The sequence below is a fragment of the Ceratosolen solmsi genome, unplaced genomic scaffold (assembly GCF_000503995.2).
Source record: "Ceratosolen solmsi marchali unplaced genomic scaffold, CerSol_1.0 scaffold7, whole genome shotgun sequence".
Taxonomy (NCBI): domain Eukaryota; kingdom Metazoa; phylum Arthropoda; class Insecta; order Hymenoptera; family Agaonidae; genus Ceratosolen; species Ceratosolen solmsi.
In genome coordinates, this window is record NW_011948413.1 from 17,186,903 (window position 1) to 17,211,914 (window position 25,012).

Sequence of the window (25,012 nt, forward strand, 5' to 3'; positions counted from 1 at the left end):
TTTATTATTTTAAAATGTCAATGTTTTTATAAGTATTTGAATTTTCAATTTAAATGGACATAAACACGTGAACTTCTAGTATAAACAATTTTACTTGCATTTTTAAATAATGCAATATTTTTCTCAAGCCTAATATACATATCTTCTTCATTTGTGACAATCGTATCAAATATTAATGAAAAATTTTGTTTTCATTACATATAAAAAATAAAAGAATATTGTTATTATTAGCTAGCTTTTAGCAAATTTCGAATATACGTTTTCATAAGAGGATAAACTATTTAAATTATGAGAAAATATATTTCATAAAAAAGTAAATGGAATAACAAATAGCGCATGTACAATAATGGAAAATTAATTATTTTTACAAGTACGAATTATAGTCTAGTAATGAGTAGTTAAGTATGTTAGTAATGAATTTAAATAAGCTTTTATTCAATCTAGTTTCAATCCATAATGTAAAGCTTGGTATACTAATTTTAATTATTTTACAGTACTATAAATATGGTAAACAATTTTTATTCAAATATAAAAAATATTTTTTTTTATTTATATTTTAATACTATATAAATATATTAATAAATCGACACTTGAGGTATATTTCATATTTCTTTTTTATTAAATGTTAAAAAATAACAAATTAAAAATTGTACATAATATGTTTTAACAATAAATAATGTTATTGAATAATAATGACAATTTTTATATAAAAACTTTTTGTTATTTTTTTTTGTATATAAAAAGTTTCAACAAATATTCAATTTTAATTTTTCGATTATTGCATTTTTTATAATACAATGTTTGGTTTTATCAAAAGCATTTACATTTATTGTATATGAAAACAATATGCTAATTTCACATTGTTTTATTTGTATACTGAATAATTTTAATTTAACCATCAGAAATACTCATCTTTTATTAATTATATTTTAGAAAAAATTATTTTCACAATTAACTTTTCCAACTATTGTAGCAGAAAAGTGGGTTTAATTTATTGATATATATATAAGTTTCATAAAAATAGACTAAATATTTTATAAAACTTAATAAATATTCATCATTATTTTAAATATATAACTATATTTACCTGGAAATTTCTATTACAATTATTGATGAAATGTTTATGATACACATGCGCGCACTCATGTATGCAAACATATACAACACACACACACACACACACACACACACACACACACACACACACACACACACACAGAGAGAGAGAGAGAGAGAGAGAGAAAATGTATATATAAATATAAATTTGGCATTTAATAATTAATGATAAAAAATATTAAATTAATAAAATTGTTTAGTAAATTATGATTTACAATTTATATAATAACATGCATTTAATAGAAAAATTTGTCTTTTTTTAACTAACTAAAAATAACTTCTGTGTGAGATCGATTTTATTGGTTATATATATATTATTTTTGACAAACTTTCAAATTTTGATGACAATTTATATTCTGATTATAAAGTTTATCATACTATGTATATAAAGAACAAAATATTTTAATATTTAGTTGAATGAATTTTGTTCCACTTTATAATTAATTTTTAAATATAACATTTTTCATTTTTTTTATTGATATTATATTTTAATATTAAAAATTATTGAGATTATAAAAAATATTTAGTGCCAGTAACAATAAATTCCATTAAAAATGAAAAAAAAAAAATATTTACAATATATGAATTCGAAAAATAAGTGTTAAAGGCTAAATTATCGAATATAGGAAAACATAATACAGCAATTTCATCGTTAAAATTGTATTATGTTAAACTATTTATTTATCAAATATTAAAGTAAAGCCAATTTACAAAAATGAAGTTGCGTGTATATTAAAAACGTAATAATTATAAGTTAACATTTTTAAAGTGATTTAAATATATTTATGAATGAAATAATTTTTAGTAATTAATACATATTATTTTGAGAGTTGAAATAAATTATATATTAAAGGTTTAATAATCATAACATTAAATTTGTTATTACTTAATATTGTTAACATTTTATGAAAATTTTAAATGAAATTATTCTTAGTCTGGAATGAATATGTATTTTGGATCTATTTTTGAAACTTAGATATGTATATTATTAGAAGAAAGTGAGTACTTTATAAAAAAGAAATTTCTATTTCATTATTAATGCTATTATTATAGATAAAATATGGATAAAAATCAAAAGTTGAGAATTGAGAAATATTGAAAGGTGTAGGCCTAAGTTTTCATAAATTTAATTTTAAATATTATTTTAATATTTTCAATGGACCATAAATATTAATTAATGTAATTAAAATAATTTGAAAATATTTCATAAAAATATTATTAAAATGATAGACATGATTAAAATATATGAATTACAACAAATTAGAGATGAAAGCCGTTTAGACAGTTTTTATATCTTGGTAATTTAGATTTGTAGTTATATTACAAATAATGTCAGATTATTATTAATAACATTATTTAAACATAATTGCAAAAGTGTATTGATATAGTATAAAAAGACAACAAAAGTATGTGCTATTAATAACGTTTTTAATAAAGTTCTTAATTATGTATACAACATTTTCATGTTCATCATTTTGTTATTAAACTATCTACATATACTGTAATTTAATTATCTAATTTTGGTATTTATTTTAATGATTATAAATATTATTTACAATTTTCAAAAAATTTTTTTTTAATTTTTCAATTATAGGATACATTTTTAAATATGGGCTTATTCATACAGTATTACAATAGTTTTGGATATTAACAGTGAAACATTATTTTTCTGAGTTTAGTGGTTAAATTAGGCTTACGATCTAATCGTAAAAAATTTGTTCTTTTCATAATTAATAATATTTGTAGATGTAATAACAAAAGGATGATGCTTATATGAAAGAATTTTGAATTTATGTTTTAACTATGTATTTTTCTAATATTCATAAACATTTTTTAATATCAGGCCAAGTCATGTTTAATGTATATATAATAACAGTTAATTGAATATACGTATTACTTATACTAGTTATTTTGGGATTGATAACAACATGTCTGCGTACACGTTATTTTATCATTATAATACAAGATAAGCAATTCTTTAAAATGATATGTCGTCAAAACAATAAGTTCTTATAAGAAGAAATTTGTTATTCAGTATAATTTATGTTAGTAGCCTTATTTTGATATCCATACGCGCGAGCATAAGGAAAAATAATGTCAATAATCGAAAAGACATCTTTATAAAACATCATTTAAGTTAAGAAAGAGTGCATTTTATAATAAATTAAGTCTCGTCTGATGCCATCAATACAAGTATTTAGGTTTTTCATTTAAATTTATTAAAAGGAATTAGTTCCGATCATTCTAAAATGAGCATTGTGTATTTCATGACATAAAATCAGTGAAAACGTTGATCTATATTATATCTAACTCGATTAATGTAAAACGTAATATCAATAATTTCTTGTTGAATTAAACAATTAAATTTAAATTTAAATAATTCATATAAATGTGTGCGATAATAAATTTCTGAAACCATACAAGCAAAAACACATTTAAAATAGTCTTTTTAAAATAATGAGTTATCCAACGCTTACGGTAATAGTTGCTTCGTTTTCCTATTACTTGCTATCGCGTTATTTTAAAAATTTTTGGTTTCGGTATTTACTACTTATGCCTAAATATTATCTCATTAAAAAACTAAATTGATTTACTTTCATTCCAAGCAAGAGACGAGAATCGCAATCGAGAAAATTCGGCGAATGAAGAACAATCGCGAATTTCAGATTATAGATGTACATACACGCACACAGGCACGCACGCACGCACGCACACACATTTTATAAACCCACAAATGGTGTCATTAATAAATAGGATAATACAACGTTAAAGCTCTTTGCCTCGCAATCTTATGCGATGCTTTGAGAATATTCTTAATAATTACCTTTTTGCAAAAGAAAACACTATTTAATAATAACAATCATAACAAATACAGAGCATAGGACGATAACAAACGACTAAATCTTTTTCCGCCCTAGCCAGTCGTCTAAGTTACACTTGCACCGTGATAAAAATTTGAGCACGTTTCAGCTCACGTAAATCTCGTCTATATAAATTCGCTTGATTCGAGTAAAAATCTATACTATTTTCGAGGAGAAAAACTGTACACATAATAGCAAAAATAGGGCTAGAAACCTATTCACAAAATTCTTTCTTTCTCTCCAATATTATTTCCTTTAAAATCTCTTTTTAGAGAATTTCCGAGTATTGTCTGCTTGTATTTTTGCAATTTATTTTAACCACAGTATGCAATATATACTACATTAATTTACAACTATAAATTATTGATACAAAAAAAAAAAAAAAAAAAAAAAAAAAAAAAAAAAAAACTTTTCGTTCATTATTATTAGCCATTATAAAATTAAAATTCAAATAAATTGATAAATTAATTTCTTAGTTATTCGATACTTCAGAATTAACTTAAATAAAAATATTTCCCATTAATATCGCAGCTATTTTTCAAATAACTTATTTAAATTATTTTTAAAACTTTCGTATCTATTAACCATACTAACGAACGAATTATTTTTCCTTTTGTACACTATCGACGAACTTTCAGAATCGAATAGGTTTCGAGCTTGTGTAATTAAATCTCATATTCTTGTTATTTCAGTTACTCATCACTAATCATAAACAATATTTACAAGAACCGAATGAAATCACCAGTCAATTTTGTTCCATCAGCATTATGAATTATTTTCAATCATGGGCCATTATGCGACGTATTATGGTCTCATTTTCTCTCATCGTCTCTCAACCACCTGGCAACTATCGCGATATTATCCATTACAAAATAGAAGCTCGATTTTACGCTCTTATAGTCAACAGAAGTCACGCATACCACGCTCACTCAACACAAGTATTTAAGCATGCTGGTTATTTTCAGCTTCCGTCGTTAATTAATCGAGGTATTTTATGTATCAGATGGACGCAGGGAAGTAAAAATTACTTTTTCAACTGGTCTAATGCTAAGAAAAAAAATTGTAATTGAGAATTATGGAGAAAGCTAAATTTCTGCAATGCGCTAATATAATGATAAGAATAAGAACTTTCCACGCGTTCTGCCACCCGAAACAATTTTACGAGCAAAACTGTGCTAGCAAAATTGAAAAAATAATATGTTAAATCCAACTGATGCACCACGTAAACCGATCATTAAGTACGTCTAGATTACTAAATTTCAGTCTAAACAATCTACGGTAACAAAGGAGGATCCATTTTACAATTGCATTCGATGATCGAAATAAGCAACATAAAAAATATAATTTCGGGACATCGAATAAATACTCTTTGTTAATTTGCTTTTGCGGCAAAATTATACATTACTAGCTTAAGTTACAAAGAAACTATGGAAGACAGGGAGGGATGAAAATATATGTTGTTATAAAAAAATTGGCTAAAGCAAAGGAATACCTTAAGTATTGAGTGAACGCGGTTCGGAAAACAATGGTTCAACAGACAAAACAATTGAAAAGACAAAAAAATTCTTCCCACCTCGTTTAGCAGAAAATAAGAATGAAACCATAAATACACAATTTCAATGAATTCTGTTGTTTTAAGTGACGTAAGGGCCCCCTGATGGATTTTAAATTGATTTCCATTGCGGTTTATGGGGACCCCCCCTTGAATGTCAAGGAAGACCCCGAGGAACCCATAACGCCTTGCTCTGCTCATCATCCACAGAAGCTTTTACTTGTGTGCAGATGTACGCTATGTTCACTCCAGCTGGAATGACCACTATAATATAAAATCATTATTCAAATTGTATTTAAAAAGAAAGGAGACGCTTGGTAAAGATAGGGTATCAAATTCTTAGGGGAATGCTTTGCTATGCTTAATCTCATAATGTAAAACCGTAATAAAAGTCATACGCTAAATACATTGGCACTGGGCAGTTAACGTATTAGTTGAATTATTTAACGATTAATTTTTGATATCATTGCTTACCATTTATGAAATGTCTGTATTCGGCCTCGAGTTTCAAAGCGTGCTCGTACATTTCTTTCGCTGCCTTTGCGCTGACTTTATCGCTAGGATATCGCGAGTCTTTCACCTCCTTTATTTGCTTTGTGCTTTTAAATTTGATTAGTAATACTATGGGATATATTTGATGCCTATGTAATCGCTCGAGTGATGCTATTGATATATCCAAAATGCAATGGGAATTCTAAGAAACGAAAATTATGATAAAGTAAGTATATTCAATGTATTCAATGATTCAATAAGTATCGTATAAGAAAAGTACCTTTTCACAGATTTCTTTCACAGCTTGTACCGTCGTGCACTCAAAGTAACTGCCCTTCTTACGATAATCCACGTACTGCGAGTCTCGCAAGCCTTGCTCCAATGTGGCTTGCGAACAATGCATCGCCTCAGGTAAGCACCTTGTAAATTGTCCAGGGAATTCCTGCAGCAGCTTGGTTGCTACGCACTCGTTTAGTGGGCCAATTATTAAAACTGGTCTTAAAGCTGGATCTATGGAAATATTACAAATATATATATATATATATATATATATATATATATATATATATATATATATATAATTACTGTTCCAAATGTTTTTAAAATATGTATAATAAAGAGGATAATTTTAAACAAATGTTTAGTTATTTCTTTCACAGTATGTTCAGGATTGAAGCAATTTTCATGACCGTTGGCTCTCGGAATTGCTAATCCCTCTAGCTCTCGAATTTCTATAAACAATTGCGTCCGAGAATTCTCAAATATAATGTTTTAGTTTCAAACATCCGACAATGTTTATTTGGCCTCCGCATAGTAACGTCGATTGGAATTTTCCAATCTTCTAAAGATTCGCTTTCGCGTCATTATCGAAATTTCGAAAGCTATATTCTCGAACGTTCGAAACTTACTCTAGTCTCTGCATAGCAACATCTATCCTTTGTTACCATCTACCTAAACGCTTCCTGTTTCGCGATGCAGTCCTCCGCACCATTACGCAACCCTCGCAGCAGCATTACGCAACCCTGTTTTGCGGTGCACCAACATACTCTTACGCTCACAAGACACCATCAAGTAGCACTACATCAAGAGGATACGGAGATTTACGATCTCCTACCTCGACATGTAGTACATGCTACCACCAAGTGGAATCACCAAAGAACCGCACGGAACACAACAACTCTCATTATCGAGGTACAATCATAATTGTGTAATTGTAAAAGAAACGCAACAATCGGGACAAAAAAAAAAAAAAAAAAAACAGGGCTGTTAATTACTAATCGGAAGCACTACCCTTTACATTTATCCTGACTTTCTGCCATCAGTAAACTGGTGATCATAGTCTAATTCAACCATCCTGGTCCTTCGACCACTGGATGACTGGAATTCTAAACACAGTATATTTACTTAATCGCTGTCGAAATTTTTAATAGGAAATTAAAATATTTGCCAATTTTGAAACTCATTTGAAAACTTATTAATTAAAGTTTACATAAGTAATTCGTAATTTGAACAGCATCTTAATTGCCCTCCTTATAAATAATAATCATACATATATATATATATATATATTTATACAACTCACAGTCAAGTCTTTCAACGCGTTGGTAGCTTAATGGAAGATTCTCTTCGTTCAATGTTCCACTATCACTGTACCAGCCCATATTGACACTCGTAAGTTGCGACAAATCCTTACTATCTCTACTCGATGAACGTTGATGTTTTTTTCGCCTAAAGAAACTTCGTCTCGCGCTTGTCGTTCCGCGCCTTCCAGCATCTGTTTCTAAATCACCGAGTGACCTTCGTAAAAGCAGCTCTTCCTCGACCCTGCAACGCAATTTGTCACTTAAATAAACAATAATATTTAATGTAAATTTAACGGAATCTAGTTTTTAGAGTAACATTAACAGCGGACCTCTATTTATACGACAATTTTGTAGGTTCAATTATTGACGATAGTTGACAATTGTCATAAAATTATATATACTTCATCGTCATATATGCAACGCGTGTGTCATAATGTTTTACGTATGTTTTAAAAATTAAGAGGTAAAGAAATAAATTGACGAGTAGAAGGCAAAGCTAATTTTTCGTCCAATTGAATAATTAGCACGAGAGGAAGTTATAACTCGACATTTATTTATACAAATTACTTATTGTTTATTAAAAATGATAACATTTTATGTTCAGGCATGTTCAAGCAATTGAATAAAGTGAAAAATGAACGGGCGTACTCACTTAAATTTACTCGGAATAATACCACAAGTTTGCCTTCTGCCAGTCTGATCGACGACCCAAGCCCGCCAATGTCCTGGCGTCCCGTTGAACATCGTATTATCGACATAAAGAATGTCGTCCTTGTTGAACTTGAGCTGCAGGCTATCTCCCACATCGCCAACCCGATCGAACATCGCCTTCACGTAGAAGCTGTCACCAGGCTTATCCTTCACCTCGTTGTATCGCTCGGGTATGTACTGTGCGATAAGGGTGACCTTGTCGGCGGGTCGGGCGAGCTCGAGGGCTGCCCGTTCGGCGGTGGCCTGCCTCAGATCGACGCCGTTGTACTCGAGGATACGATCGCCCATGTGGAGGCCGGCCTCTTCCGCGAGGCAGCCCAACTGGACCGAGTGAACGAAAATACCGACACCATTGCCTCCGACGAGTGATATGCCAAGGTTCGAGCATTTCCTCGTCTCGATAAAGAGGTAACGTGGCTCGCTCAGTGGCGGTGTCTTATTGTTGCGGCTTTGGTCGTCTTGCGCCGGACTTCATTAAATATAAATATCAAAGGATTATTCTATCGATTCCCTCGCATCTTAGCTCCCACCGGCTTTCCAAGTGCTATTTGCTCTATGTATTATGCTTCGTCAGCACTTGGTCCAGCCCCATTAATAATTATAAATTACCTTCGCACGGTGGCGTTCTGTCGCTGTAGCGTAGTGGCGGTTTGGTTGATCTGGGCTCGGGTTAGCGTACCAGTGCCTCCAAGACTATTGCGAATACCATCGAGGGTGAGGCTTGTGCGAAGCTCTGGCTTCCGTATGTTAATATCCAGCGAGGCTGAATTACGAATATCACGCTCACGGTCCTGCGTCGTTCTCACCTATTGCCATTAAATTGTCCCGATAATTGCTTAATTCACTAATGCGCGTATTATTAGCTCGGGTGCCGAGATACTTTCATGCCACGTAAAGCGATATCTAAGCTCGTGATTTGCCAAACGCGAAAACGAGCGAGCGTCGAGATAACGAAGCAAGAGCAAGCGGCGATCTTTACCTCAATGGATGCCGAAGTACGGAGATCACGCTCTCGCTCACGCTCCTTCGGCGTCCTGATGGTCGACAAACTGGACTGATCGCGCTCCGGCTCCGAAGGCTCTATTGGCTCGATCGCGCTCTTACGCGAAGCTTCGGGGCTGTTGCAGGGCGTGGACGAGCCACTATGACTTGCTTCCTTATCACCGTTGCCTTCCGAATCACTCGAAGATCCCGATCCTTCCAGTTCACTGTACTCTGCGAACAAGCAAACAAAAGGATGCACTTGACTAAGCATTATGCCGATAGCGATGACCAACAAGTTTCTCATTTGTTCCCCGATTCGTCTATCTCTCATCATCTTCAAGCAACCGTTAAATGTCAATAAAATCGCGCATTCTATCATCATCATCATCATCATCATCATCATCATCATCATCACCATCATCATCGTCATCGTCATCTTCATTAATGATAACACTAATACTAATGATAATAACAATAACAATGATAATGATTATAATAATTATAATTATTATTAATATTATTAATTATATGGGGATTAATCATGATTAGGGAATTATTATTAGGGAAGCGGCATTTATTTATTAAAATTCTATTCTCTCTTCTAGCCATAACTTCAATACACTTTTCTCGTAACTCATTAGGGAAGGAGAAAAATTTTTTCCTCAAATTTTCTAGAAATATGATTATCCGCATTTTCATTTTATGTAAGTAGAACTGTAAATAAAAAAAAAAAAAAGAAATGTTCAAAAATTTATTAATATCATAACATCGATATTGTAGAAACCTATAAAATATTTAAATATCATGCGATATAAATACTTGCGACATTTATATGAAATTAACAATCATGCAGAGTAATGTATTGTAAAAATTAGTAAGAAGAAGAAGAAGAAGAAAAAGAAGCTCTGATTACAATATAACGTATATATTTATTTTGAATTTTTTACTTTAATAGGCATTTGTATAATGAAATTGGTGTTAAGATTATCATCAATGCTCTTTCATTGTCATATTATTATCAAATTTAAAGGACGTCCTCGATGCAGCCCTTAATGACAAAAAAAGAAAAAAAAAATGAACAACTTACGCATTAAAAATGTAAGTGACAGCGAACTTTTAGAGTTGAAAGGAACTGGCGATTATATGATTATAGCATAAAGTAAATTGGTCAATCGCTTATGTCTATGAATATTTATCAACAACTCCCGTCTACAATTAAATCTAAAAGTCGAATACTCACTGTCGGGACTGTACTGCACAAGCATCGTGAACGAGTTACCGCATTGTCTCAGAATGTTGGCCGCCACTTGGTACGAGTCACACGTTCTCATATTGATTCCACAAACATCCAGCAGCTGGTCACCAATCTGCAGGCCAATTTGCGACGCGAGGCTGTGCTCTGTCACCGACGAGACGAAGACTCCACCGCTTTCAAGGCACGATATCTGTATCCCCAGTGGCTCCTGACTCTTTTCGATGTGAATTCGCCTGACTTGGCCGTGCGCTGGCCTCGCGTAACAATAATCGGGCATGCTCGACCTCTTACTACCGGTTGTCCTCGCACCGCTGCCACTGGCTCCGCTACCGGTTCCCGGGCTCAGGATCTCCACGTGAAAGGAAGGCATGGGACTGCCACGCTCCGAGGTCTTTTCGATGCTGCCGGAGGAGAGCTTACCGATGCTGCTTTTCGAGGTGACGCTCGGATTTGACGGTATCCTGAAGCGCTGATTCTCCTTCTTTCTTGGGAAGGTGCCGCCCTCGTAGCCACCGGTCGCCGAGCCATGGGACACGTAGGGCGGCACGTCGTAGGAGCTCATGGTGGGATGGGCGCGAGGCTTGTGGTAGTGCAGATCGATCGACGGAGTGTGCAGGTGGCCGAAGTTGGCCTGGGGCTGGGGACTGTATGGTGGCTCGAAACAGAAGGAGCGCGCGTCCGGAAGGCCTATGGACTCACCTGACTGGGCACTCGGGAGGGACGGTGGTGATGGGTAACGCGAGTTGGTACTTATGCTGATGGGCTGCTGGTGCGGATGGTGGGGGTGGGGGTGCGCGTAGGGTGGGAAGGAAAAATTACCAGGTCCGACGAGACGCGGCACAACGCCGCTGCCGCCACCGGAGGACGAGGAGGCCGAGGCGTAGAGCTGCGAATGAACGCGATTATGGGTCAGCGAGTCTACTTGACTATTGCCGTCGTGGCCGAGGGGCGTGTACTTGGTGCTAACGGCAGCGTTCGCGCTGCTCGTGGTCGTGCGCTTGCTTTTCGTGTAGTAATCGACGTCGCGGCTGGACTTGATAGAGAAGTCGATGCTCGTCTCGGAAGGCGTGAGCACCGAGCCGAGATTTCCCTCACCGGTTTTGTCGAGGCCGATGTCCTTGAATTGCACCGCCGAGGGCACGAAGGACTTTTGACTGTGCAGCTGCGCGGACTTGATGAAACTCGGCGAGGGACTCTCAACCGCCTTGTAGACCGTGTGCCTGTTGCTGCTTATGCCGCCAACTCCGCCGCTTAGGTTTGCCAAGGGTATGGGATTTGAGATGCGATTGTAATTGTACGTGCTCTCGTATTTTGGTGGATTATTGAGAAGCATGCTGAGGGGCAGTCGCTCCTTGGTCTTTCTTGGATGCAGGATGGTGCCGGTGCCGTTTTGAATGAGGGGCCCTATGCGCACTTTCGGCCACGTACCTCCATTTTTATCAGCGGAGGATTTCTCAGAGCCATTTGCGCTGTTCAATCCACTGGTCGCTCCGCCGCCACTGCCGTTCGCACCGATTCCTCGACGTTTGCTTCGCTTCAGCACTCCATTATTGCCTGAAAAATATTAATTGACGCAAGTAAAATATTTTCAGTCAAGCTCGCACGTATCGAGTGAATGAGAAGTTTCGCTTTCGTAGTGAATATTGTTTTAATTAAAAACTAACTGTTATTAGCTTTCTTGTGGTAGCTTTCAATGACGGAATCGAGCTTGGCAATAGCATCCTGCTCTTGTTCAAAAGTATTAGGGCTCGAGTTTCGATGTCTCTTTTTCTTTTCCTCGCGGTCCTTGCTGTGTCTACGACCCCTGACAATATCGATTTTCTCGCGGAAGTTGTCCCAAGCGTTACTTATGCCACTGGGCTTGTCGTTGCTCATTGACTTTGATATCTTGTAGACGCTGCGTTCGCCGAAATTTGAGGCGATATAGCGACGATCATAGTCCTCTGACGTCGTCTTCAACATCATGCGCTCTTGCTCAGTTTGCGAGCAGCTGTTCACCATTTTCTGCTTTTCCGAGCTGAAGCTGCCGTCTATTGGCATCGCCTCGGCGCTAGATGCTGCTGTCAAGGGTATGCCCTTGAGCGTCGTTATTGTAAGGACGTCAGTCGATGTATCGTTTAGAATTGCCATCGCCTCGTGAGCTGAAGTTACTCCTTCCATTGCTTTACTGTTAATCTATAACGTATATTTAACAATAAATTATCTCAGTCGCATAATTAAATTAGAAAGCATTGTCTTTGCGAATTATCGTTTATCATTAACCATTAGCCGTTTAATTGAAGAGATAATTTATATCGAAATAAGAATAATGAAATATTGCGATTGAAAAGTCCATCAATAAGTACGAAGCTAGCAAGTTACACGACACACTTACGTTTAAAACTCTATCGCCAACTGCTAGATAGCCATCTTTAGCAGCCAGACTGCCCGGCGATATCTTGCCAATGTAAATACCAATTTCCAGCGTGATCCCATGGGACACAGATCCAACTGGCAGCTGTGTCGTTCTCAAGGACCTTCGGCCCAGCCTTCGTCTCCTGATGGTAAGAGTCGCGGATCCGGCATTGCACGACCTCAGTGCATCCATGATCATGCGTGTCGATACGGCCGAGCAGTCAACGTTATTGACCCTCAGTATGCAGTCGTTTACCCTGAGCTTGTTCTCGATTACACTCCCGGGCGCCACTTGAGCCACGTAAACGCTTGTGTCATCCGGATAGTACGGATTGTCTCGGCCACCTACGAGCATGAGGCCAAGGTCGCGTTCCGACTCGAGGCCCAACCTACCGAGGTCCAGATGCACGGTCACGGCATCCCATTCGTTATCCGAATCGTGCACACTCTGGCCGTATTGACTAGTGCGCAGGTTATGATCACCCGACTCAATCTTTTCCTTAAGGTCCTTCAACTCTTTGGAAGCCTCGTTACGTTGCCTCTTTATGTCATCCGAGTCGCGGAGCGCATTGGCGAGGTCGGAGACTGCACGATCACGCTCTTTGCGTAGCCTATAGTGAAGAATAATATTATTACGAGAATTAATGCTCCATTAATAGTCGATAGATTAACATTATTATTTTAAATTCCACGTCACGTAAGTTCGACTTTTGTTTTTTGTTTTTTTCATGCACAATACAGTAGCGTGTCCGTATACATTTTTGCACCCCTAAATATTATTTTCAAAATATTTTACATTTGATTTCATACAAAATATTATATATGGAGTAGATTTTAACAATTATGTTATTCATAAAATTATAGATATTTCACTTACTTAAATTATGCAAATTTATGAGTTGATAAATCAATATATGTTTTTGTACTTTGTGATCTCAATTTACTCTCAAAATCGGCAACATTATTAAACGTATTAAAGAGCCAATGCATTACCTATCACATAGAGTTCTAATACTTTCACGCTCCAGTACGATCTTATCGCGTTCACTGAATGCCCAATCGCGGCGTCGTTTCGATACTTCGGCTTCCTGCACAGCCTCCTCGAGGTCAGCCTGCAATGTATCGACGAATTTGCGCAACTTATCGAGCTCGACGTTCGCCTGATCGAGATTGTCCATACGCTCCTTCTCACGCTTGGCGTAGTCTCTCGGGTTCGTCTCCTTTTCGGCTTCCTTATTCGCCACATCGCGCTCCGTGTTGTACGAGTGCAATTCCAAGCGATTTTTTCGATCGCGGCTCGTAGCCTCGGAGTAGTCTCCAAACTTTTGTCGTAATTCATTGGACTCTTTAAGGGCCTCGTCACGATCGTGCAGAGCTGATGATATTTCCCGTCGCAAGGTCTCTATCTGATAAGATAAGGTTTTTTTCTAAACAAAAATGAAAAATGTTACTTATTTTGTTTGACTTATAAGCATGGTCAATGTCTTGAAGTTAATCTTAGTCTTAATTAACTAGATATTTGAAGCAATTTCTTTAGAAGCAATAATTTTTTAATCTTAAAACCATCTTCCACCTGTGAAATCTATTAGAGTATAACGACCGTGAGAAAATTTAATTAATTAAATTTTTCATTCTTTTTTTCATTAAATCAATCAATTAAAAATTAAAATGAACACTTTGTAATTTTTTAATAAATATTGAAATCGTAGGGGCTAATTTAATAATCTGCAATTTTTCCAGAGGATTAAAAGAAGCACATCTAAGCAACCCACCTCCTCGACCAATTGCTTATTCTCGTTCTCAAGATGCGTGACTTTAGCGTAAGCCTGGCTCAAGTCGTTGCCCAGCGTCTCCATTTCTTGGTGAACAGTGTCTCTCTCGCTCATTATGAGGCTGTACTCGTGCAGCGCGGCGTTTCGCTCCTCTGTCAGCCTTTTGATTTCCTTGCTCGCCTTCATTCGGCCCACCATCGCCTGATTAATCTCCTTAACAGCTTCCTCATGCTGCTGCGACACCTTAGCCAAGGCCTCGCGGTATTCGTTTCGCTCCCGTAGCGCAATGTCCCATTGGCGAATCGCCGCTGTGCACTGTTGCTTAAGACCGTTGCGCTCCCGTACTGTGCTATTGCGCTCCTGAACAACGTCCTCGTACTGCTTCTTCAAACGTGCCGCTTCCTCCTGAGCCAGTTCCAGCTGTCGACAAAGAGAATAATTATATTAATTTATAATTTTTTTACGGAATATGTGTAAAGGTGGGCATCATTTTTCGCTTTAATTCGACCGATATAAGGCATCGCTGATACACGCATAAGATTTATAATGAGAAGTAAGACGTTACGAGGACGGTAATAGTAAGATGGAGAGAGAGAGAGAGAGAGAGAGAGAGAGAGAGAGACGGAGTCTTACCTTGTTAACAGCTGATGAGTGCGACGATATGAGATCGTCGTACCTCTTTCTTAAGGAGTCATACTCGTCCTTCATCGCGTCGTATTTTCTCAGTGCTGATAGGTAATGTTGATTCATGGCATCGGTAGCATTACCACTTGGGTCACTTACGAGAACCTCTTTATTCTGACACCGGAGTTCCGTTAGTTCCTTCTGCAGTGCCTGCACCTCGCGATCTAGGCGCTGCTTGTCGTTCACAAGATCACTGTATTTGCCGCGCAGGGCTGAGGACTCCTGGACTGATGTTGAATCCGGCTGATTCATAGCTGCTATGTGTTGGCTACGATAGTACTCCAGCTCCTTCATGGTATGCTCGCATCTTTAAAATCGGAAATTACATTAAGGCATTACGTTGTATTAAATTTATTCAGACACGAGCTCTATTTTGTTTACTTTTGTTAAATTTTTATTCAAAATAATATTAGTTGATTTATTCACAAAGTATTTGCTCTATGAAGTGGATTAATTAAATTATCATTGTCATGTTTCAAATTTTTTAATATTATTTTAAGAAAATTTTATGATTTAGGGCTAATTTTCGATTTTCATTATCAATGATAGATCAATCAAATGTTATTCTTGATAACATGTTTATAAGTGAATAATATTGTAAATTTTCAAAGCAAATTCTAATGAATTATTTTATATTCTGTTTTTATTTTTCATATTGATGTTTTGTGCAAACTTATACATTGGCGTTAAATTTAATAAATTATACGTTTAATAGAATTTAAATTCTTGATATTCTTGATATAAAAGATGTTCAAACTTGTATCCTAATATGCTCTGCTATTTATTTTAAAATTAAAATTAATCCAATGCTACATATCTAAAATAAATGTATTAATAATCATCAATACATTTTAACAAATCAGAAAGAGTAAAATATTTATGGAATTTAATATTTTAATCATTTTTCCTTCGTTTTTAGCGTAAATTTCAGATTTCCAGAAGTCTGTCTTTTAATATGAAATGATGGATATGCATATAGATATGTTCGTATGTCAATTGAAAAATATGTTGATATGTGCATGACAATTGAAATATGCAACTTAACAAAATTAGACGTTTAAATTATGTTGGATAGTTGGATATAAAAACAGTTTGTAATAAGTCATCATTTTTAGAAACATATTTCGGTCAAAATACTATTAGTAAAAGCATTCTGTTGAAAATATCTGACAGCAAAAATGTAGAAAGTTATATGTCGAGATGTATCTACTTCACTTTGAATGAACGAATACTTTTTAAAAATTCAATCTGATGTTCTTAATGCATTAATTTCACGTTTTGCAGAGTTAGAAATAAGAACACGCATTAGTATTATCGAATAATATACGTACTTTTTCTCACTTTCTTGAATTCATCGATGTTGAATATACTTCTATACCTAATTAACGCGTGCACGACTAGTTAATATGAAAAATACTATTTCTTTTATATTTAATACTATTTTCAAATCCATATTTATAAAAATGGCTCTAAGAGACTTGCGTAGTACAACTGACGAATTATATATATATATATATATATAAATATATACATATATATACATGAAAAATGCAGGGTTAAAAAATAATCAGGCTTACGTGATAGTTACGAGTGAAGCAGGAGGGAAGTTGTGCAATCTATATTGTAAAACGAATTCACGTATGAACGGTAAAATATATTAAAGTAAATGAATCGTTAAATAACCATTGTTTATTTAAAATTTAATTAAATGTGTGTTTAGGCGACAAAATTATCTACTCATAGGTCAATAAATTTATATGTCATAATTATGTTTAAATTTCCTTTTAAATTGTATTGTTTTTTTTTTTTAAATCATAATATAACTTATTACTTGATTTCAATAATTGAAATACGTAGTGAATGTATATTTTTCAAATTTATAAAATGAAATTTTATTTTTTAATATTTGAGGCTTAAACAGTAAAATATGGAAATAGAACAAATATTTAAAATTTCATTCATGAATTATTAAACTTATTGATATTCATTATATATCTTATGTAAGTAAAAAAATAAACGATATTAATAGATTTCAGATTAGGTGTCAGATATTGTAATGTAAAACCAGTTGTATTTATATACTATTTCAGACTTATTTTAACAGATGTATTCAATGGTTATTTACTATATTATCTTCACTTTAATTGAAAATAAAAATAAAATGAAGGAAAACAAACCGTCTAATAGTATCAGAGTGCTTATGTCTAAGTAGTTGATATTGTGCTTGCAAATCATCATAGTCACTTCGACATTCAGGACCACCAACTGGACTTCCAATGCTGTCACATCCTCCACTATCCCTTTCTATATGCCACAAATATGAGTTGTTCCACAGAAAATGAAAATAATTACTAAATGATGGCCAAAGGTTAAGCGATAAAATAAAATCCAACGTCAAAATATTACATTAAGTTAGAATTTCAGTTTGAAGAAAACGTAAATTGAATCTCACGTAACGAAATTAGAGGTAACTAAAGAATTTCGTACATAATGATTTAGAACACTTAAAGTACTTCTTTATACTTCATACAAATTTATATAACATTAATTAAAAAAATTTAAAACAAATTTTGATTGCTTACCAACATTGAGTGCTCCATCTGCAACACAAATGATAAAAATTGATTTTAAAAACTAGTTTGAACCTAAATACGTAACGTTTCAAATTTAACTAAAATAATCAGATTTAGTTCGAAGTAAATAATGAAAATACTAGCGTAGCAAGCGGTTTGTAAAATTGGTCGCCATTATGGTAAAAATAATGCGGTTTAAAGCAAAGAGATAGCTTTCACCAGGAAAGAAATCATTGGTCACGCACATGAACATCACGATTCCCGTCTTTATAATATTCATTAAATAAAAAGTGATTTACAATGGGTTTATTTTCTTTCATGAATTGAATGTGATTTACGTAGTACAAAAAATATTTTACTTTTTTAATCCATTTTATAAAAGGAGCAATAACAAATACAACGAACGAAATTAGGATATTTTTACATCGTTTAGTTATTATTATAAATTAATCGAGTCCTTTGATGAATGAATATACATTTCAACAAATAGTTATAAAATAATTTTATTTTATCACTTAATTTAATGTTCCATACCAATGGATTAAAAAAACAAAGTTGATTCAATTAATTTTGTGAAAAATTATCCAAAACCAGATGATAAATTTACCATCAATCGTATTAGAAATTAAAATAATTATCTTCCAATATTTATGTATAGTTATAGTTTCAATTCTCTACATTAGTTTAGTATTTCATCCGATCATGCAACATAGCAAATTGGTCATCGGGCATCTACATTTAAAAATTTCTATTTCACTTCCTCATCACTAAATTTCTAATTATTATTATAATTTATCCCTTACGTGATTTGTATCTTACTTTTTGCGCTTATTATTACATTTTAAATAAATTGTATTGTAATTTCAAGAAGAAGTTGTAACTATTAGAAGTAATTAATAATCCTCGCATATGTGCAGAATATAATGTGCAATTCTCTCGTTTCGCACTGTCCACCATGCATGCTGTAAATAATCCATCAAATACGACTGACCACTACTTCCAGCACTATCCAATGAAGAGGCTCCAGAAGCCATGCCCTCCATAGCTCCTGACTGGCCTGTGTTATTCCAGTGAAACGAGCGATAACAATGGTTGCCTGAAAAACATCAGGAATACATTATTAGTCAAACTGCAGGGAGTTCGTGATGTATCTATTAAATGGAAATTAATCTACGGGTTATTAGATTTTCTTGCTTGTTGATAATAAGAATAACACTGCTCTTGCATCGTTTAAAACTAGATACTTGGCTATTACCACTGCTGTGCATTAATTATGATATTTATGTGAAAAAAAAATCAGTAGTATAGAACAAGTTTCTTTACAATTTTATTTGCGTTTAAATTACTGTATGCTAAGTTAACCTATCCTTAATTAAATGTAGATGAAAAAGTTTTCAAAATATTTATTGATTAATAATATGAAACTTGAATTAACAGGAGTAGTAAATAGTTGTTATCTGTTATGTTAGAAGGAAATGATTTCACATTGTAATTTAAGCAAATTCACAAATAATTTGTACCTGTATTGATATTATAAGCAGTTGTTTTGTACGTATTTAATTTAAATAAAGTTTTTGTAATTAAATATAATTAAATAAAAATAAGTATCCGGTTAGACTCATTAATTTATCATGCTTTACAAATATTATTCAATCAATAAATATAAAGATCAATTATTAAAGCCATTAATGAGTAGAAATTAAAATAAAGATAAAAAATGATTATTTTGACAATTAATCATTTAATATGATTCGTATATGAAAAGCATATGTACAGAGTATTTATATCTTAGAGAGGATAATTACTTAATAGAATTATTATAATACACTCCCTGATTATATATTTTAAAAATACTGAAGCTTTAATCAAGTATACGATCAAAATATGTATTAATATTAATTTTAAATAACCGATGATATTATCCAAAATATAATTTTAACCATAAAAAAACGTTATTATTGACGAGATAAAATATTTCCAGAGTTTGTAATTTCTGTAACTATTGAACGTTATCAATGCAATCATTTATTGTATTTGAAGTTTTATTATATTTAGAAAATAAATAATAAAATATTATAATAAGAAAAATATAATAAGAAAATAAATAAATAATAAAAGTTTTTAATATTTTGCTTATTTAGAAATGATGAGTCGAATATAATCTCAAAATATAGTAAATCGTGCATAGGCAAAGCAAAAGCATTTGATACTAATTTATCCTTATATTAAATAAAGATTATTTAACTTGATTATACATACTATTTAAGCTAAAAAGTAGTTATATTGTAGTTACATATTGTAGTAACAGCTTTTCTATCCGGGTACAATTACAAATAGAAAGTCGAATATACAATGTATCATAATGGATTATATTTCTTAAAATTGCGGTGGAAATGGTAAATAGTAAAGATTTGAGAAACTTATAAATGGAAGAATTACTTTTGCTAGCGAAAAAACATATAAAAATGAAATTAACACAAGAAGTATAAATGATAAATAAGTATGCGCCACTATAAACGTGCATGATTTATATAGTATTTGATTGTGTGACGTATTTAAACTGCCATGTAGTTCTAGTTTTAGCACAAAAACTGTACATCGATAGAGTATTTACAATTTTTTTAATTTAAAATCACAATCTCAATAGATAGAATCAATGGTTGGGATTAACTAAAAATGAATAAAGAGAAGTTCTGGCGTAAAGACAACTGCTTGCACACAGGTAAATAAAATATACTTGTCATGTAAAAAAAAAAGAAAAGAAAATTCGAAGGATCGTAAAGTGCATCGATCCAACTATAGATCAAACAAACCAGCAATGTAAGATCGACTCTGCGGGGTGGCAGAGAGGTGTCGTGAGAGACTCGTCACTCTCGATTGCTGGCATGGGTGAAACGATGGGTTTCCGCAGTCTATAGTGTCTTGTATACTTCCGAGCGGGGCCCGTCCTCCTCACTTCCGCCAGTGTACTTAAAACACTCGACGAGGTCCGTCGGCCGGTGCGCTCCTTAAACTCAGCACCATCCTCGAGCCTCGTCTATCTTGCTCGAGCTCGCTCCTTCTCTCTTGCTCTTCCGTCAGTAGCAGAGCGCGCGTTGCGGAGTGGAGAGCGGAACAAAAATTCTCTCTCTCTTACTCGGTCGCTCTTTCTCCCCCGGAACCTCTCTTCTTTTTTTGTACCCCTCGTTGTCGACGGAATCTCGCTTCCGAGTTTTCCTCGAGACGCCGCTCGCACACGTCTACCGATTATCGACGCGGACGACTCGTGGCCGGAGATCGAGGCTGAACCGGCCACCTGAGTCAAAGCCTACGGCACGCGAGTCTCCTCGAGCGACCGTCCCGTCGACCTCGACCTCGACCTCGTCCTCGTCCTCGTCCTCGTCCAAAGGCTCCGTTTCACCTGCTGCGCAAGCGACTCTGACAATTAGCCATTTTCAGTTGCTCGATGCATAACGAGACTCACACTCGCAGGCTTGCACTCACACGCGTGCGCGCACCCAGTAGAGGGGGACCGTCGGGTCGGTCGAGCTGGACACATGGACAGGATGATACGATTTCCATGCGGAGCGGTTTGTCCCAGTAGGAGACGTACACATCGATGGAAGGGAGAGGGAGATCTCTCACTACTCACTCGTTAACATGTTATGTGCATTTTATTATTGTATTTTGGCATACGTTGGTGTATTATAACGCAGCCTATGCAAAAATACATTCCGTCCGTAATGATCGTAAATGTGCCGGAAGCACGCGCGAATAATTTTTATATTATATATATGCAGACGCACATATATTTGTAAGAGGTTAGGTGAATAGTTCGACTAGAGTATTATAGATGGCGCTCAAGAAAGTTGCCATGTAAAGTTTTTCTTTTTTTAAATTTCAATTCCTCCCAATTACGGTGTGATTTCAAATGTTCACTCAAAGAAACTGTAAGGGCGAACATTAATTTCAATGTTGAATAATGTTCACGTCAAATTGTTATCTAGTCAATTATAAAGATTATAATTTTATAAAAGTCATTATATTGTATTTTAATGTGCAAGTTGTTCAATTATATTCTATTTTTATTGTAAAAGTTGTTCAATAATATTCTTTTTATTATATATGATCTTGTTTCACAATAACTCTACTTATTATGAAATAACAAATTTAATATTTTTTCTCATTCGAAATATATTACTTTTAGCATTTTTTATAGCAATTTATGTTCATATTCTAACACAAAACTTTAGATTTATATATTTTTTAAACTATTAACATTGAAATATGTTTTAGATAAGTCTTTATCTTGAACGGTACACTTTCAGTTTAAATATATAAATAACTTATATGAAAGAAATACATATAATCTTAATTTTCAAAAGTTGTTTATTTTCGTTTTCTTTTGTTTTTTGTATGTCAGAATCTTCAAAACATAAAATGTAAAATACATAAATTATGAAGAATAATTGTATTGGTCTTATTTGATTAGAGTGAATGATTTTCTAGATGTATATTTTTAATTTATAGGAGATATAAAAAAAAAACTATTAAACAGGCAATATAATAAGGAATTTGACTAATCTTTTACAAACTAACGACAATTAATAAAATCATAGAATAATATCATTCAAGTTTTATTAGTAATATCTCGTTCAAGTATGCTAGATGAGCCCAATAATGAATTAAATTTTAGGACATTAGATTTAATAATTTAATATCGTAGAATATAGTCTATTTTATAAAAACAGTTGAATAAAGAAGAAGTAAAGAATAAAGAATCGTCAGTATAAAGACAAAGATAATAATGACGTTAATAATTCCAAATTCTAATATAAAAATACAAGCAAGTTTAATTGTAATAAAAATTTGGATGGACTTAAGATTTTTTACAGAAATCTTACATACATAATGATAATAAATATATCACATTCTTCTAAATGAATTAAATAAGAGAAGACTTCTTTTAAGATATAAATTACAATTGTAAGAGTTTCTTTATTTAATTTGTAAATCAATAGACAATTGAAAAATTAAATAATATAGTATATATAAATGTATTTTATGTATATAAATATATATTTAAATGACTTACATGTGATTGGATAGAGAGAATTAGCAAATCGATTTGGTTACAATACCATTGCAGTTCTAAGATTATATTAATATATAATAATAATTAATTATATAATAATACATTTTTAATGAAAACATTTTATTTATATTCCAACTAAATTTATTTCTAAAAAAAATAATGAAAAAAATATAAGCTTAAAAACATATTATTAATAAATATAAAAATATCTAATATTTAGTTTTATAGTTTTATTGCTTTCAAGGAATATTCAATAAATGGTTAAATTAAAAAATTACCAATAAAATTTATTATTTATAAAGATTAAAGATATAATTAATTAAAAATTTATAATAAAGTTAATGTGGAATTATAAGAATTCAATTTATTCGGTGCGGCGTCAGAAATATAACATATGCATATAAATATTTTTTCAGGTTCTTGCTTTGCTAAAAAGAGTTGTGACAGATATTTATCAATTAAAAATTTAAATAAATTTCGTGCGCGAAATATTGTTCTCGAGGAAGCTTTTTTTTCCACCTTTGGTTGAACTGAGGCAGTGGTGAGATTCGATAACAGACAGGAACTGTAAACACTGAGCTGTAAACTGAGCTAAACAAAAAAAAATTCATAGAAATAATACAACGAAGAACAGAGACAATAGTATATAAATAAATACATATCTTAAGAAATAATTAAATTTTTGTATATGTAAGTTATATAACGTTTGAAAAGATAAAGAAATTTTATTTTATAGTTTACAATGTCTGTAATTTTAAGATAAAATATTTTAATTAAAACTAGAAAATTTTGTATACTCGTTTTTTTCTTTAGAATACTTTACATTTTTAACAAAAGCTATATTTGATATTTGAATTTTAAAAAATTTGCTTTTGCCGATGGTTTATGTAAAATTTAAGTATTTAGATAAGACACATAAGTCACCAGCTTATATTATCTTTCGATAACATTTATGTTATATATAAGTGAAAAATATATTGAATAATTATATTGTAATAAATTGTCATATAGTAAATGGTATCAGATGTTCCAATAACGTCTTAAATGAAATTTGCAGAAAAAAATATTTATGAAATTCATATTATATATTATATTGTCACGTATTATTATATTATTATGTATTCTAGATAAAACATAAGTATACAAAAATTTTACAATCAAATAGTATATGTAAATTATGTAAATAAATATAAATATGTGAGAAATAAGCAAAATAAATTTATAAAGAAATAAATTTAAATACTTTGTAATAAAAATAGATATAATTTAATATTTTATGAGTAATTTATAGTTGTTATTTTATAACATTATTTACAATCAAAATTTGCTGTTAAGTAAAATGTCGTTAATTGATTTTTGCACGATAAAAAGTATATACTAATAACATATATTTATCTTACGGTTTTTGAGAATATTAAAATTGCCTAGAAAATAATCAATACCATATTTAAAAACATTATAAATCAATTTTGTGTTATAAAATATACAAATATTAAAAATATATAAAATTTACACACACACACACACACACACACACACACACACATATATATATATATATAATTTATTGGATCTTAAGTAAAATTTTCTTCTATTTTTATGTCAACAGTATCATCAAAATTTAGCATAGAGATTGTTTCCAATCGAATAGAAGATTTTTAAAACTTATAAATTCCTTTTAGTAATTTGTAAGCAAATAGTTAAATCTTTGTTCTGAAAAACAAAAAAAAACTTAAAGATATTTCAAGTTCTTAGAAACTGTAAATAATACGCATTAAAGCCAATATAAGATTACAATATTTTTGACAAAATACTAATAGATTTATATAATAAAAATGATTTTTTGTCTGAGGGCACCACAACATTGATTTCGTTGTATATGACGGCATAGAGAGAGAGAGAGAGAGTGAGAGAGAGAGAGAGAGAGAGAGAGAGAGAGAGGCAGTCTCTCTTTTGCGTCC

At 32.7% G+C, this 25,012-nt stretch overlaps 1 protein-coding gene across 1 annotated transcript; it reads right to left on the minus strand.

Moving 5' to 3' along the window:
* Window positions 1-5,402: 5,402 nt before the first annotated feature.
* Dlg5 (MAGUK family member discs large 5) lies at window positions 5,403-21,340 on the minus strand. The gene is made up of 17 exons (XM_011506336.1): window positions 20,791-21,340; window positions 18,969-19,073; window positions 17,987-18,004; window positions 17,582-17,708; window positions 15,354-15,711; window positions 14,721-15,140; window positions 13,942-14,375; window positions 12,929-13,559; window positions 12,219-12,729; window positions 10,540-12,108; window positions 9,295-9,530; window positions 8,925-9,121; window positions 8,257-8,784; window positions 7,604-7,845; window positions 6,302-6,531; window positions 6,004-6,223; window positions 5,403-5,793 (listed from the first exon to the last, which is right to left on the minus strand). Exons 2-17 carry the CDS (start codon window positions 19,018-19,020, stop codon window positions 5,687-5,689), a joined length of 5,880 nt encoding a protein of 1,959 aa, XP_011504638.1. The 5' UTR covers window positions 19,021-19,073; window positions 20,791-21,340; the 3' UTR covers window positions 5,403-5,686.
* Between the last annotated feature and the right edge of the window lie 3,672 nt (window positions 21,341-25,012).